Genomic DNA, 17,957 nt, shown 5'->3' on the forward strand with positions numbered 1-17,957 from the left:
ATCCTTCGATTTAGGGGGGGGGGACTTCGCTGTGTAGTTACTGTATCTTCCTGTACCGCTAACGATATATGATGACAGGTCTGTGGCAGGCAGGACGCCCCATTGGGGAAACAGTCTGTCTGTGGCATGACGTCATACGGTCTGAGGTTCATAAGGAAGACATAACGACCCGTGGATGTGATGAGCATGATCTTTGAGGTCGAGGAGGTCATGATACACCAAGAGTCGTTGCCGTCTTGTTCAAGGGGTTGGTTAAGATTGGTCTGTTCCCTGGAATCGCACGACCTCCCACAACCCTGGAAAGTACGACTGATGGGTGGACGAACCTGTCCTTAACTCCACCACCATTGTTGTGGATGCTTGAAGACTCGGAGGACAAACTGAACAACTGCAGACTTTTCGAAGGACATATTTGTGCCAGTTTTAATCATGCCACTTATGGAAACAGAGGAGAAAAGTTCTTCATATTCCTCTGATGGTTGTAGGCACACAAACAGCATGTGTAGCGTGCGGTCCCCCTGAGGAACCTAAACTTGGGACTTCGAGTCTTTCTTGTATACACTCCAAGGTTATCCGTGGCTTTGAAAGAAACCTGGTGTCACACAGGACCTTTCTAAAGCTTTAGCTCGTGCAGCCCAGGGCTACGCTGCTTCCAGTAGCAGGAAAATATAGACTACTTTGGAGTGAGACGTTCTTTCACGAGTCTCTCTCTCTCTCTCTCTCTCTCTCTCTCTCTCTCTCTCTCTCTCTCTCTCTCTCTCTCTCTCTCTCTCTCTCTCTCTCTCTCTAATATTAGTGAAGGTCTATGCAAATTGGATAACTTTTTTGTTGATAAAATTTGTAAACATTTCACCTTGTCCACATGATAAGTTTGATATTCTCGTTGTCTGTCTTGGACAATCGCATGTTTATCAAATGACGTCCTAGCTACGTCTCTTCGTTGTATATTACTGACTTATTATATTTCTCTCTTGTAACTCCCCTGATGATGTGATTATTACACGAAAGTGCACTTGGGAACTTATCGTGTTTCATTTTCCCCGTGGACTCGTAGGATTATATATATATATATATATATATATATATATATATATATATATATATATATATATATATATATATATATATATGATTCGTGCCTGCAGGTTAGAATGAAATATGACTGTGATAACCACACGGTGTATGTTCACTTGGCTGAAATTTCCGTTGCTCCAGCTAGGAAGGGTTTAAGAAATCTGGGTACAGTGGAACCTGACCATAATAGGAAAGAGATGCGTCAGAGGGCGAGTGATGTGGGCTGACTCACAAGACGACAACACCGTGTTTGATGTGTGACGGAATGTTTGCTACCTTGAGCACGGGGGAAGGATCCCCCAGGTCAGGTCAGAGGTCAGTCGATTGTGTCTCGTGGTGGAAGGGGTCAAAGGTGTGTTAGTTAACACCGTGTATAAACGTATCCTGCTCGAGGCGGGGCGAGGGCAACGGGATTTCCGGGCGTGTGTGTGTGTGAGTGTGTGTGTGTGTGTGTGTGGGAGGGATGGAGTAGCGTGTGATTCACCGGTAGCCAGGTGTATGCATCCCCGTCACCCAGGTCATGCTGAGGTCGTGGCCTTTCACCTCCCACGTCACCTGCTGCTCTCTGACTTGACCTGACCTTACTATGTGTTGACTGCACTAGCTCTAGCCCCGCACCTTGATCTCTGACTAAGGCTACATTATGACTCTATACATATAAACTACTTGAGACACTACGGGACTGGACACTAGTGGTCGACAGTATCTTGCTGTTTGCGCGTTAGTGTTTGGCTGACGATCAGCATTCCAGTGTGGACCAGGCACGTCATCCTTGGCCTTGTTTCCCAAGGTCGCAAGCTGCCCAGCCCCGACCCGTGTACAGGTCATACCACGCCTTTTGACCTGGTTTTGAGTTGATGGTCGCACAGGCTTTGTGCTCAATGGCCGTACATGAAAATGAATTTTGATACGTCATAGATTAATTCTCAGATTCAGTAGTGGTTGTGTTGGTTATTATTGTGTGTACTGGAGCTTAGCTCGTGTCATGGTACGTACGGCGACTGTGTGAAGGTCACGGCTTAGGGAAGGGAGGTCCTGCATTCCTGCCACGGTGGTGTCATGGAAGGTCTTTATGTTGGGGGAGGTGATGTGGGGGACCTTGTCATCGAGAGACGCTGGCTGGAGAGGTTTTGTGTGGCGGGCCTTATCTGTGGATCGGGCTGGGGGGGAGGGCTGTATGATGCAGCCCTGTTGATGGCTGACTCACCCCGGGAGGTGCACTGCTGCTCCCTAGTCACCCCGGGAGGTGCACTGCTGCTCCCTAGTCACCCCGGGAGGTGCACTGCTGCTCCCTAGTCACCCTGTGAGGTGCACTGCTGCTCCCTAGTCACCCCGGGAGGTGCACTGCTGCTCCCTAGTCACCCCGGGAGGTGCACTGCTGCTCCCTAGTCACCCCGGGAGGTGCACTGCTGCTCCCTAGTCACCCCGGGAGGTGCACTGCTGCTCCCTAGTCACCCCGGGAGGTGCACTGCTGCTCCCTAGTCACCCTGTGAGGTGCACTGCTGCTCCCTAGTCACCCTGTGAGGTGCACTGCTGCTCCTTAGTCATCCTCTCTAGTCATTCTTGAGGGTGATGCACCTTGCCTGTCCTCACACACACCCACTGCCATTACTCCTCACCCTGGCTTGTGTGCTATGCTGTGACCATGTGTACTCCCCATTGTTCTTGGTCAGGTGTTGATGTCTCACCCCAGATGCCTGTACAGCACGTATCACCTCTCTCCCCACCCAGGCCACCCCAGGTGCCCAGAGCCTGGTGTGTCGTGGCGTCATCACCCATCCCACTGTCCCTCCATTTCATTGTTCACATTGTTCTTCACCCCAACACACACACACACACACACACACACACACACACACACGTGTTCTCAACGATCCACATCTGACACTCGCCATCTGTTCTCCTAACATTGACCTTGCATTGCATGGCAGTGGTTATTTTGAACTTTTTCTCAGATTTTATTTGTATTTTTTGGACTCAAGGTTGGTGGATATTCTGGAAGGGATATATATACATGTATATAAATTGGTGTAAGTGTGCGGGGTTTAGGTGTCTGAGAGGCTGAGTGTGGTTGACGAGTGTCTACGTTGGCTGATGGTTGGCTGTAGTGTGGTGTGTGTGTTTGTGTTTTTGTGTAATGAGGGCTAGCTGTCGCGTACTGCTCACCGCAGGAAAATTTGGAATTTGGAGTTCATGGTAGTCTGGAGTCAGTTGTGGATTGATTGCCAGGAGCCCGTGTGTGTGTGGGCGAGACTGAAAGAGAAAAGCAACCTGGGCCAGAGAGGGGAACTTAATAGTCACTGTAGTGTTGTCTCACTGCGCCGGTCACAAACCTTCCCAGTACCCAGGTGGGTGGTAGTACCTGCCTGGTCGGTGGTTGCCCGCCACCAGGTACCTGTTACTGCTGATGTATGTATAGGGGGAGGGGGGGGGGGAAGACTATGACGTGTACTGAGGAGTCCTACAATACATCCGGTTTGTGGAGCGTGTCCGAGATTGTTGTAATCACTGTCGTGAACATGTGGATCAGGAAGTGTTGCCTCCAGGGGGCGAGGCTGCTGCGTGTAGCAGGGTAAGGTATTTTCCCTGCGTCAGTGAAGCAAGTGAGGCAGAAGCCAGCCAGCCTGGCTGGGGTGGGGGTGTGGGAACCTGATATGTTGTGATGATAGAGATGGGATGTGGGCCCTGAGACGAGCTGGCCCCTTGGCCCTGTTTCAGGTCCGGGAGCCTTCTGGGAGGGGGGGGGGGGGTATCTCTCATGGGGCAGAAGGGTGAGTGATGGGATGGGGGCGTAGGAGGGAGGTGGACTAGTATGATTGATAGGGAGGGTAACAGTATTGTGTGATGGGGGAGGGAGAGGATGGGACGGATGTTTGATTGTGACGCATAGGAGGGGTGAGGTGCTTGTAGTGGGTGCCTGAATGGGAGGGTTATGAGGGGAGAGACGTAGGAATGTGAGGATCAGGAGCGTTTATGAGAAGGATGGCTGTATCTATGTGAGGAGGAGGAAGGGAGGGAGGCGCTACCCGAGGTGTGGTGGGTCAGTGATGGGTCGTCGTCATGAGCCAGTTATGACTGTGGTCTGTGAGAGAGACGTCAGACTGCTTCACTGGTCACAAGCAGTCGACGTTTCAATGAGAGCTGTCTGGATTAATTAATTATATGAAGGTCACTTTGGGCGTCCGGTTAGCAGCTCTGGAAAAAGTAATAAATGGGCCCCTGCCACATAGAAGAGTGTCTTGCATTCACTCTTCCTTGGAAATATTTGACTGTGGCCCAGGAGTCACTAGAGCTATGGGCTGGAAGTAGTGCCGATGGCAGGAGTTGAAACTGATGTGTTTTATGTCTAGGTTGGGTGGAATGACGGAGCGGTGGGGGAGACATGCTGCCCTGGCGTGGCCAGTGTGTGTGGGTGCTGCCACGGACACCTGTCATGCCTGGGTAAGACTAGGGAACAGTACATAGGCTGTAACGTAACTTAGCTGTCGTACGTCGGCGCCTCAGTCAGATATATAGAATGAGGTTACTTCATTCCTCCTGCTTGACGTTGCACTGCGAGTGGAAGGTCACCTTCACCGAGGTTGTATCATCGTCAATGGACGGAAAGGAGTCCAGAATCGTTGAGGAACTTCTCACTACAGAGAACTCATTCTCCCTGATACTGATTGTTGCGCACCCTTGAAGCTGCATGAGCCACGGAAGAGGAATCTTGGGTGTTGTATGAATAGAATATGTATATGATTAGTGACCCGATGAATAGGTGTACTGTTAATGGCTTTATGTGCTAGTAGGGGTACAGTTTGTGTGGTAGTCATTACAGGAGGATTCTGAGAACTCGTTTCTGAATTACGTTGCAGATTAATAACCTACAACGCGAGAATTTGAGGAATGAGATGAGAGTACGGGCGAGCAAGGTGCGGGTGGGGGAACACGCCGGCGAGGAGGGAAAAAATTGACGTCAGGCATTTGGTGTTAAGGATGGAAGGTAGATGTAGGAGAGAGAGAGAGAGAGAGAGAGAGAGAGAGAGAGAGAGAGAGAGAGAGAGAGAGAGAGAGAGAGAGACTATGACTACTTCCAGTTTCACAAAGGTGTCTGCACCGTAGGGACGTGTCAGTAACGTCACAGACTCTGTGATGTACAATTAGTCCCCAGGGTGACCGTGGAAGTGAACCCCCTGGAGCACGAGGGTATGATAATCAGGGATGATTGCTTGGCCTTTAAGGTCACCCGTGTACTGATCAAGTCGAAGGACAGGTCATCATATCCAGAGGGTCGTTACTGTCGTGAAAATAACAATATGGCTGTTTTGAGTTGTTCATCATCCGTGTGCTCATGAAGAACGGCAGAGGTGATAACCCTGCCAGATGTGTCCTGTGACCTGGTTGGTCATACTGACGTTAGACATCGTGGGAACCCACAACATTACTATCATTCACCGACCCTGATCCAGCAGGGGCCACTCAGCCCCTCCCCACAAGTCAGGGAATTCCTCATGTGTGCATTACTTTCTCTGCAACCGAGTCCTTGATTATTCTCGTTAAGTAGAATAAGGATGTCTTGTCAGACTGTGCTGGGTCATCCACGGCTAAAAAAGAAATTATGTCATTACGTTTTCCTGTGTGTTCATTGTTCGTGCTGCTGTACTTGTGCAATCTCCCATTAGAAGAAGTGTTGCAAATGTTATCGATGTTTAGGATATTTTATAGACGTTGTACAGGACAGGTTACTGTGTGACGGCTCTGGTCTTCGTCAGTCAGATTTGAACAGTGGTCATGTTGGTAGTCCTCGGTGTGGTGATTGGGCGGCACATCATGATGTCTGAGCCAGGTGGTGTTGCAGTCGTGTGTAGTGGTGACTTCATGTGCACGTACTAAGATGTGTGAGCCAGATCTTGTCATCCGCGGTAATGACTTCATCTGAACCACGAGACTGGTGACTAATCCTTCAGGATATTGCATAGTGGTTACGGCCCTTGAGCACGGCGGTACGGCACTTGAGCACGACCGTCCGACCCTTGAGCACGAGTGAATGATGTGGCCGGATTCCAAAAGATCGCCTTGTGTACAGAGGGTCAGCTACTTAATACCCTCTTATTAAAATCATTTTCGTTTATACGTTCCTGCCATTCAGTGTCCTAGAGGCTCGAGTCAGCCCCAGGACTCTTTAGTGTGTGTGTGTGTGTGTGTGTGTGTGTGAACTGAATCATGTACGTAAACGTCATACTGTGAAAGAAAGAACGGGATATCCTAATCATCGTCTGCACTCTTGACGACGAACTCTCCGTCACGGTCGGGTTCACCTGATGACACGAACGCTGCTGGTGCTTCAGATAGTTGAAGGGGTAGATGTCATGGTTGGAAGCTCCCGTGGTGAGAGGCCAACATCGACACGTAATCGATTAGAAAGGGAGACCGGATGTCGTCCAGGACCAGCGGAACGCCACCAGACTCTGCCTCACTCCCGGTGACTCTTGGTGATTCACGAAGAAAGTATGTGGCCAGGGAAGTATATGTATGTGTGTGTGACCAAGGAAGCTGAGGTTGCCGTAATAAGATTATGGTAATCTGCTGCTGGAAGTGTCACTTTTACTGACGTGCAGGTTCCATTAGCAGTGTTACAGTGTAGAGAAATGTTTGTGTTGTGAAGTGTGTGGCGAGAGAAACGGGTGCGTAACACGACACTGTCTGTCTTGAGCTTCTCGAAGATAGGGATAACAGACCACCATGCGAGGGATGGCGGGGCGGTACCTTAATGTTAATATGAAAGAGGTTTAAAGTTGTGCGATCGATCGACTTTCTCCGTCTGGTCATTGATTCTGATGCAGAATGAGAAGACTAAAGTTTTTACGGATGAGTTCCTCTTTTTCTTTCTCTTCCCCCGGGGGTCAAACAAAGACCCTCTGTGACACCTGTAATCCCTTTTCCCGCCGCAGGTCACAGCATAAGCATGGCCTGCACAACAAATCAGGCAGTGATAAGCGACAGAACTGAAATGACAGTCGATGGTGTGGGCACCAGGTACTTCTTGAGAACCACTCCACCGGCCTCGAGGGTGTGTGATGAGGCGTGCTTGTGTGGATGATGAGTGGGGAAGGGGAAGTGATAGTGATAGGCAGTGTTCTTGAGGATGGGGGTAGGGTTGTGTCCCGGGGATAGTGGGGGAAGGGAAGTTGAAGCTATGTACGGGAGGAGAGTGATGCAGATGTTCACACCCATGATATAGGAAGGATTCTATCACGGGGCTGTTGTCGAGCAGGGCCCTTCGTACATGCTCACACACACATACACACCTGTCGTATCCACCAGAGGTTCGTGGATGGTGCCTTCTGGAGATGGGTGGTTTTATTGGCTGCATGTCCAGAAGACACGTGTGTGCTGGACGCACAACATGTGGCGGCAGGAGGTTGTGTTGCTACTAACCAGTAGCGTACATACACCTCGTGGAGGACAGGTCGTTAGTCACCAGTACAGATGTGCCACGACCGTGACTTGTTCCCTTCTCCGAGTGCATCAGAGGGCAGCAGTTCACAGGACCTCCCTAGCTCACCTGGGTACACTGTTTAAATTGTATATTAAACGAGTCCATTGGGCTGCAGCAGGGAGGCAAGAGGGGAGGGGGTAAACAAATTGAGTTATGAACGAGTGTAAGAAACAACATTGGTATTAGGTCACCAGTAGCGGCGGTAGCGCCTCTCTGTACACCATACGACACAGCCCAGGAGCTTGTACCTGGCTGGTGACATATGGGCCACCTGAATCACAGTATCGGGTTGATCCACACGTACAACTAACCTAACCTCACAGCAGGTGTCAGTAGGTTGCCACCACAGTATTGGTGTAAAGACTCGCTCGTCAAACCCTCCACATTTTTTGTCAGACCTGTTTTTGTTTGTTTTAGTCTGCAGTTTATTCACGAATGTTTATTATAATTATATATTTTTATTTGTATTGCTTCCTGTATTTGTAGTAGTATTGAGATTTTTTGAAGTTGATGTTGTACTCCCCTGGGCGTCCGTGTGCGCGTCCACACCGTGGTCCAGTTTTGTGTCGGAGTTCAGTTCTCGGTCACTATTTGATGTACGGTCATGTGCGGACATCTGCTGCTGCATATTGATGAGCGCTTCAGCATCCCACAAAGAGTGGGTTGCCCTGACCTACCTTTCATGCTTTGGAAGCGACCTTCGTCGTCTGTGATCACCTGTGACTTACCTAATTGCCTCTCTCGCTTAAGCGAGGTAGCGTCGAGAAGAAACGAACAATGTCCAGATTAGCACACGTGCATCTCTGGCAGTCGTGTACAGCGTTTGGAAACCAGAGCAAACCATCCACTTCAGGGCCTCGCTGACCATTCCATTGTTTACCTTGACCGCTTCATCAGCTCTGGTTCAACCCGCTGGCGCCACTTTGCACTACAGTGGACCAGACTAGCCAGGCTCTTGTGGGGGGCTATGTGTAGGCCTGAGGGCTGCGGCTTCCACCAGCCTGGTCAACCAAATCCAGTAGCCCGAGACCAAATCGGGCTGTCGCGATGAAGACCCACCCACGAATACTGCACTAGGTATGCACCCCCAGTCCTCCCCATACACCACATCGATCCAGTTCACCCGCACACCTGAGGAATGTACTGCCTCCCCTACTGCTCGGCATTCCTGTGCTCCATCATTCCATCGTTGTCTCCCCTGCCTCACACGGGAGACACTTAAGATTTGATTTGTGCCAGTGTCCCCGGTGAGTTTATTGTGGGATCGTTCTGTCCTTCATCAGGAGTCTCATAATCAACCCTTACCGTAATCGTGCTCATAACGTGAAGTGTAAGTCTGATGCTTGATAAATACTTAAATACTTGTTTATCCAGCTTGGCTATAAAGAATAGGATGGCTTAAAGTGCCATAACTTTAGTTTAGATTTTGCCCGAGTAAGGCCCCAGGTTACAAAGAGGTTCAGCAGTTGAGCCTCTCATAAAGAGGTTTAACCCGTAGGCCCCACACAAGAGGTTTAACTAATGGGCCACTTAGAAAGTGTGTTATTCTTCGGATCCTTTATATAATAAAGTTGAAATGTTAGGCCCCTTAAGATAGGTTTAACTGTCAGGCCCTTATAAAGGGGTTTAACTGTAAGGTCCCATAAGAGAGGTTTAACAGTTAGGCCCCAAATAGAGAGGTTTAACCTGGTTTATGACTTGCATAAGATTTCATGCATGGCCATGGAACGCTGTTATAATACACCAGTATTAATCATTTTCCAAACATCATTTGTAGCCTTATTAAAGTGTGTTGCGCTGCAGGTGACAGGTGTTCAGTGGAACAATTGCGTAGCTGCAGATGTTCTTTGTTTCGTCTGTGTGTCTTGTCGCGTGGATTTATATATAATGTTGGCCTTGATGATCTCTCTTGTAGTTTCTTTGTTTCTTGTATGCCTTGTGAAGCATACATACACGTAGTTTAGTGTCGGATACCATGTATGGTACTGGGTCGGCCTTAGTGTGTGGAGGAGGAGGAGGAGGTAGCAGCCTGGGGCTCCACGTGTGTTGGGTTATGTCACGTCTGGAGGACGTGTGTTGTGCCACAGTCGCTGGAGGAAGTGACGCGCCCTCGGAAATACTTGCGGGCGGGACACAGTCTGGGAGTGAAGACCGGGTCATCTGAGGCGCAGGAGTTGCGGAGCTGGAGGGCGGTGTGGAACACTTGACTGACTGTAGAGGTCACGACTGTGCGAGTACTGCAGGAATTTCCACCCATACGACTGCTGCTGCCACGGCCGGGATCGCTCCGCTAGGGTTGGCTGAATGTCTGCTGGGCGCCTGGTTGTGGGTAGCGGGGCTGTGGCGTAGGTGCATTGCGCATGACAACCGCGGGGTGGATGTGAGCGGGTGCGGCTCTTCGTCTGTTCCTGGCGCTACCTCGCTAACGCGAAGCAGTGATCAAGTATTGGGGAGGGGGGATATAGATAGATGAATAGCTTGATTGTAGATAAGTAATTTACTTAAGGTAATATACCAAATGCTTTGAGTGGCTTTCCACAAGCGATAGATGTTTGTGTACTGCACTTCCTCCATAATGTGGCCACCCCTGTACATACCTGCCTCCAGACAATCCTGGTATGTGCTGGTGTGTAGCGCACCGACTATGGTATAGTGACAATCTTGGCATCCCTTGGGAGGAGCCAGGTGAGGAAGTGGTGTCCAGGGTGCCCATACGAGTAATGGCATGAGTTAGTGTATTTTGCAGGTCCAGGGGAGGAGCTGCATGTGTGTGTGTGTGCTGGAGGCTGTCGGAGGGAGCGGTATGAGGTCCTGTGTGTGCAGGGGTCTCCTCATGGGAGCGGCGTTAGGGTGTACGTGCGTGTGTGTGTGTGTGTATGTGTGTGTGGGGGGGGATGATGTCATGTGTACGTTGTTTAAAAAAACAAGTCGTCCCCCTCCCCCAACACATTCCACCGTGTTCATCCCTAACCCAACATCTTTTCCTCATCCCTAGTGGATAGATGGGCTAGCCCCTCACCCCAGATAGGGGGATGGGAAGAAGCGAGTATGGCGCATGAGATCTGGTCGAGTCATGAGGTGCTCGACTGAGTTTCCTGCCTCTAGACGTTATTGTACTGACAGTTCACGTGCCGTGTATCAAGTTCTGAGATGAAGTTAGTCTTGAGTAAAGGTCTTACCATCTTGGAGATAAGGATTGTGGAATATGGGGAGGATATCTTGCTGGGATGAGGGGCCCTACGGCACCGCTGTGACGTGATCTCTTGCGGTGGTAAACAGGACGAGGAAGATTGGCTGACCAGAGGTGCTGTGGACGGTGACTCCCCAGCTGCCGGTTTTGACCAGATTGTTCGAGCACAACGGTATAACCCATAGGGCACAGGGATCTGACCCTTGTGAACCAAGGCCCTGGACATGGCCTGTAAGGGCCAGGTCACATTCCGAAGGCTCGTACCGTTCAAGAGCTGCGTCGTCGTACTCAAGGCTCGTGGCCAAGATGGTGAGAACAAAGACTTCTTTCCATTGATAAATACAGATGTTGTCAGAAGTTAAGATGTTTAATATTGTCTAGAGTTGAGAGATCGTTGAGGCAGACATGAATAATTTTATCCCTTTCTTTCCCACTGTATGTTGAACGATGATCGTACGTTGCATGGTTCATACTTTGTATTCCACCCCCATACACAAACACTTAGGTTTATTGCATTGTTTTCAACATATTTTTATTTTCTACGTGCATTGTTGTCAATCGAATCTTTTTTTTCTTTCCCCTACAGACGTACTCTGGCCTCTTCTGTGTGGTGGTCAACCCGTACCGGAGGCTGCCCATCTACACAGAGAAGGTGATTGAAATGTACAAAGGCAAGAAGCGACACGAGATGCCTCCACACGTGTTCGCCATTACAGACTGTGCTTACCGGTCTATGTTGCAAGGTAAGGTCCGCCGATCATCTTGGTGTATTGCTTATTGACCACGATCGTACCATCCTTTAGCACGACGGTACAGTCGTTGAGCACGACGGTGCAACCTTTGACTTATGATCTGGCCTTAAACTTAACCCTTGAGGGTCTGAAGGGAAGGTCGGTCCATCATACCTAAGGGTCACACGGTCGTGCTTGGTGGGTTAAGAGTACGGACGAGTGTGTCCTGACTCCCCCTCAGTTAAGGCAGATACATTTTCTTGTAGTTAAGTCGTAAAGGCTGTGGTTGTGAAGGCAGCACGTGTGTCTGGTCAGACCCAGCTGTGGGGGTAGAAGACCTCCCAAACCAACGTAAGGTAAGGTGCCAGACCCAGCTGTGGGGGTAGAAGACCTCCCAAACCATCGTAAGGTATACGTAAGGTAAGGTAAGGTGCCAGACCCAGCTGTGAGGGTAGAAGACCTCCCAAACCATCGTAAGGTATACGTAAGGTAAGGTAAGGTGCCAGACCCTGCTGTGAGGGTAGAAGGCCTCCCAAACCATCATAAGGTATACGTAAGGTAAGGTAAGGTGCCAGACCCTGCTGTGAGGGTAGAAGGCCTCCCAAACCATCGTAAGGTATACGTTAGGTAAGATAAGGTAAGGTGCCAGACCCAGCTGTGGGGGTAGAAGACCTCCCAAACCATCGTAAGGTTTACTAATGTGACTGACGGACGACTTTGGAATTCATGCTTGGCGATGGAGTCGAGTGGGAGCTGTGGTGCTGGGGGTGCAGGAACAGGAACCTACCAGAGTAGGGGTGGGGGGGGGGATGTGAGGTGTGTAGAACCGGCCAATAATGAGGTACAGTATTCTGGTCAAGTGGAGTGTCGCCTGTGTAAGGAGGGGCCGGGATCTGATAGGAGCCTGGCAGGCCGCCGGCTCTCTCTCTAAACCCGTCCCCTTGATCAGCTGATGCAATTGAAATTAGGAGAAAGATGGTGGCCGAGCGAAGCGGTCGTATTTCCATCATGCAAGGTGATGTACCCTGGCAACTGGAGGAGTGGTGAACATCGGCGCCAGCCCACAGCACCAGCAGGACCGGTGGCGCGCATTTACATTTCCAGCCAGCCAGCCAGCCAGAGGAGAAAATATGATTGAGGCGGTGGAGACTTAACGTGGATCTGGAGGCTGCGGCCTCCAACACCTTCAAGTTGATCACCGACCCAACCCAGCAGCCTTGACCCAGCCCGGGCAGGGGGGGTAGAAGACCTCCTGAAGACTACACCAGATATAACACTGTTCATTGTATAAGTTGGATGAATTTACTTTTGTAAAACGTTGATGAATGAAGGATCGGGTCCCGGGGGTTTGTATTTCCCCTGTATGAGATGTTTGATTGTGATTCATGATTGAAGTGTTACTAGAGGGTGAGGTATGATGATGATTGCTGTGTTGTGGTTGTACATGGTGGATGGGTTGGTCGCTGTGTGGAGCCTTGGGGCCTCTCGTACTGACCTGAGGATTGAGGGGAAAGAAGGGGTTAAGGGGAGGTCATGAGTCACTTTTGCCGCCGTGATGAACCACTTCAACATGACCTTACAATCTTTTAAGCACGACGATATGACTTTTTGGGTATGATGACGTAGCGTCTGACCTGACCTTAAGGGTCAGGTCCTAAAGCCAGTTCATCACACCCTACGGTGTTACCGTCGTGATCAATGTCGTTTTTCGTGATCAAGGGTCGTCCCGTCGTGCTAGAGAGATTAACGAGGTGACACGCACGACGTCGTCGTCCCCGCCACACAGTAAACCTGCTGCTGGGCCGGCCGGCTGGCTGGTTCCCCGTCCCTGGGCCGCCCCTGCCTTGCTCCCTCATCTGTCTGGTGTCGTCAACCTGCCTGGTCGTGTGTAGCCTCAGGTTCCTGCTGCCAAACTTACCCTTCCCTCCCTCAGTCATGGAGCTAACCTGACGGAGCCTCTGCAGTACTTCATCACTCACCATTATTCACCTCGCTAGATTGGTGGCGTCTGATGTCACATACAGGGTCGCAGGTTAGGTGATGTACAGCTTGAAGTGAGACTCAGTCACGCGCGTGCTACTTACCAAGACGACAGATGTGTTCCAAGTTAGTTTTTGGTCTTGGAGGACCGCTGGAGTGTGCCTTACTGCCGGCCACACGTGTCATCCAGGGGTCATATCTGCTCTAGACTTTCCTCATACATTCCCGTGTCAGCGGTGCGGAGTTGGGGGGGGGGGGGGGGTCTGAGCTGACGACTGTTTTAAACTGAAGTTCTCCGTCAGGGGTAGTGGCCCTCTTGAGACGGAGCAGAGGTACAGGGAACCCCCGGCTGACTGTCAGTATTATAGACAGTGATGTGGGGAGATGATGGGGCGTACAGCGAGGCACTGGAGGTGGATGCCTCGTTGGGGGTCCCAGGGATGTGACGGGTTCATTGACACATGAGGTGAGGGGGGGGTCTGGCTAGTAGCACAGATTACTCCACCTTCATGATGAGCCTCTCCTCCCGGCGTACTCCACCCAGTGACTGGTTGTGCAGGATAGAGGGACTGTTGGGGTGTGCCTCTTCTTCCTCCTTCTCTTCTTCCTCACCATCCATTTCCACCCTTCCCTCACTTGGATCACAAATCTTTCTGGTATTTTCTCTCGCGTTGAGGCGAGGCGCTGGTAGGTCTCCCGAGGCCCACAGAGCGGGAACTAGCGTGGAAAGTTTTGAGATTGGTCCGCAGTGCCCCGGGTGGGTGGGTCTCCCAGGGGAAGGGAAAAGGAGAGGGACTTCCTCCGGGCAGACACGGGGATAAATTCGTAGTTTTTGTACTTTTTATTCTTCTTTATCTTTCAGACATTGATGTTAGGTGATAACATTGACAGTGGGGGAGGAATGGTGGGATAACAGCTTCGGTTATTACTTGCTAAGGCCAGTTCTTGATAGTAAACGGCAAGTCGCTCTGATACAGACGGTGTGTGACCTGATCAACGTAGATCTTCAGGAGCAGCAGCAGCAGATGTGGAGCTGTGACCCGGCGGCGTTACATGCACTCTTACTGTGTTTACGAGACCCTTCAGACGTGAAGCTAATAAGAGGAAGTAACAAGTATATATTGGACATGTACTTTGGTGTATTTATTACTTGCATAACGTGCCGGACCAACCAGAATGTGGATGTTACGCACTCCAGCAGCTGTGTTTCAAACTTTGCTGTGGGGGACAGAAGACCCTTTGAATTATCGTAAGGTAAGGTCTCAGACCCAACTGTGGGGGCAAAAGACCTCCCAAACCACCGTAAGATATACGTAAGGTAAGGTAAGGTTCCAGACCCAGCTGTAGAGGTAGAAGACCTCCCAAACCATCGTCAGGTGTACGTAAGGTAAGGTAAGGTCCCAAACCCATCTGTAGGGGTAGAAGACCTCCCAAACCATCGTAAGGTATAGGTAAGGTAAGGTCCCAGACCCAGCTGTAGGGGTGGAAGACCTCCGAAACCGTCGTAAGGTATTTTAAGGTAAGGTAAGGTCCTAGACTCAGCTGTGGGGGTAGAAGACCTCCAGACCATCGTAAGGCATATACCCTGGATCATAAAAGTTCTGGAACTAGGTGATATGTAGCCTGTATCGTCGTTGACGTCAGTGTGTGGACTGTTGAGGCTTAATTTAGCCAGTGGAACAGCAGCTGTAGCGGTCAATAAAAATGGTTATATTTTTCTCTCGTTCCTCATTTCTTCCTTTGAACGCATTTGTCCGTAAACCCTTGAGCACGACGATGCGACCCTAAGGTATGATGGCTTAGCCTTTGAACGAACCCGTAAGGGGTGAGCTCAAAGTGTAGACCCTTACATATGTTCATGGTGGGCCTTCGTATCCCCATATCCATGTTGGGCGTAAGGTTAAGCCCCAGCCTGGCAGGGTCAGTGTACCCGTATCGTACCCTCGACAGGATGATCCTGTCATGTTGTTCTTGGTGACTCCCTCTTCCCCGGTGACCAAGGCAGCAGCACATGTGACAACACCGCCACAAGTTTAGTCTGCAGAGGTGGCGGGAAGAGACCCTGATACACGGGTATTAGGAGACTCCTGACACCCAGGTACTAGTACACTGGCCCTGAGGCCGTCGACTGCGGTAATGGTAGACATTTGCCTGACGATGATGTAGACAGACGTTAGTAACGCGGTGCGGTGATGGAAGTCATTCCGCTGTTGCCTCTTGCGTTTTATGATGGTAGGAATGATTGAATCTTGTGTGTGTACGTTGACTGTGATGGTACCGCCGGCGGCCGGCCAGGGAGGATAGGGTTTTAAAGGTCTGCGATGCTGAGGTACAGGGGAGGAGTGGTGACATCTGTTGGCGGTGAGACACATCAATCTCTCGTGCGTGCTTGTTTCTGGGAGGATTTACGGCAGTGTTGTAGTGCTATCGTGGATCGTAGTCCGTCCGTCTCTCATGGGTTCGTTTAGAATGGTCTGATGGCTTCCATGTGTGTGGTTGTACTGGGGAGGTAATGAGATAATGCAAGTGTGAGGCATGACAGGTGTGGAGTGACCTGATATGTCTTATAAGTGTCGACTGATGCGAGAGAAAGTTGACTGGAATGCATTTTGCCTGGAGAGGAAGCCTCGCTGTGTTTGATGGATGTGTCTTTAAGGCTAGCCAGGTCACGAGTGATGTTATTAATTTTCCTGAGGTAGACTCACTGTGGTGTTGTTGTGTGTTATGTTTAGTTTGTATTTGTTGATAAAGACCCGGAGCTCATCTGGATACCTGCCGTATGTTCGTGTATACAAGTTTTTCTAGTGCTTGTATCGTCTTGGCTAAGCCAAGACATGTTATGGGAAATAATGTGATTGACCACGTACTCCTCTGCTCCGTCAGGTTGTTGGAGGCCGCGGACAGCAGGCCCACGTGACCATCACAACCAGGCTGTCTGATAAGCGACGTTGGGTCTCGTTCAGAACATTCATTAAATTTCTCTAAAGACAATTTGTTTCGTTTGTGATGGCTGCGGGCGAGTGTAGGGGAGTGTCTTGGACCCCAGATGTTTCCACTGCTCTGTTATCGTACATGTGAAACCTTTTGGAATTTAGTGGTAATGTTACCCACCCCTCCCACGCTGGTAGGGTTTATTGGTCTATATCTATGTGTGGAGATTACGTGCCTTCCAGGTCTTTATAGTTGTACAAGATGATATTTCTTGAACTGATTAAACTACTGAAATGTTCCTTCGTCCACTCTTGCCTTGCGAAAAGATACAGTCCCGTTTCTTGTGGACGATTACTTCATTGCCAGACCAACGTGATCAGGGATTCCGCTTGCTTCTTTCCCCTAATATAATCGCAGGTGATGCAGCTGCTAGTTAAGCTGCGGGAGGAAGTCCGATTATGCAGGCACCTCACGGGATACAGTCATAGCTCAGCTGTGTCACGATTGCAGTAACCTGTCACACGCGCGGCCTCTTCCCGCCCAGTTTGCATGAACCGTCCGTCAGGTGACTAGCGCCGCGGGCATTGATTTGACGTCTTGAGCACGACGGTACGACCCTTGGGTGTGAAGGCCAGGCCATCGCAACCAAGGGTCGTGCCGTCGTGTCTCGAGGACTGCACCGTCGTGCGTCAGGGATTAGAGTATATACACCAATCATTCTTCGTCACGTTGATTGTCTGTTGTAAATATTTTGAGAACAGTCGACATAACTGAACCGGGAAAATGGGCGAGATCTACGCCTGGATGGTTGTGGGAGGCATGGTAGCCATCCTACGTTGGAATATTAGTCCTCGTTGGTCTGACAAGCATGAAAAGCCCATTACAAATCCTAAGGTGACATAAAAGGGAAAACTGTCCAACTTGCAGGGTTTTGGGAACAATATAAATTGCCTGGCCACGAACTTTTAAAAACTTGGTGGACAAATACCTCTGGCCGAGTGCATGATGGCTGGGGTCGTGCAGGGTGGTACTTACACCTGCTGGCTGCGGCTTCGAACAGCCTGACTGTCATAGAAGCAAGAGAGAGATGTAGTCTGCTGGGTTGCCGACAAGTCTTGAAGATCACCTTTGGATTCACTCGAAGGAAAGAAAAATTGGCTCGATTGACCGTAATGGTTGAAGAAGTTGAGGGTTCTGTTTGTAATGCAACGGTTAAACTGAATACAGAGTTGATGAGTGGAATGGATGGCTGCTGGTGTGGTGAGGCCCGGCGTCATGGTTGAAGGCTGGTTAGAATGGCGTGGCTGAGGTGGTGGTTGTGGTGGCCATGTGGAGGGGACGGACCGTGAGAGGATTGATGGCCCTCCTGTGGGTCAACAATAGAGTGAGTGATGACTGTTTGGAGAGGGATCATCATGGTGTGAAGACGGTCCTGATGGCCTCATTGTGGAGTGATTTAAACCTGTATAGAGACAGTAGTGACACCCTCCCCAGGCCCTGCATCACGATGGTGCCACCCTTGATCAGGATGGCTTACCCTCAGACCTGACCCTAAAGGCCAGGTCTGAGG

At 50.3% G+C, this 17,957-nt stretch overlaps 1 protein-coding gene across 8 annotated transcripts in view; it reads left to right on the top strand.

Annotated features, from left to right (window-relative positions):
- zip (myosin heavy chain 10) overlaps positions 1 to 17,957 on the top strand; it is a 278,670-nt gene that overhangs the window by 102,620 nt on the left and 158,093 nt on the right. For all 8 annotated transcript variants that reach the window (XM_071663896.1, XM_071663889.1, XM_071663894.1 and 5 more), the window contains exon 2: positions 11,332 to 11,488. In XM_071663896.1, coding sequence (XP_071519997.1) covers positions 11,332 to 11,488 — 157 coding nt within the window. The remainder of the gene's footprint in view (positions 1 to 11,331; positions 11,489 to 17,957) is intronic.

Source organism: Panulirus ornatus, chromosome 8 (genome assembly GCF_036320965.1).
Source record: "Panulirus ornatus isolate Po-2019 chromosome 8, ASM3632096v1, whole genome shotgun sequence".
NCBI classification, from domain to species: Eukaryota; Metazoa; Arthropoda; class Malacostraca; order Decapoda; family Palinuridae; genus Panulirus; species Panulirus ornatus.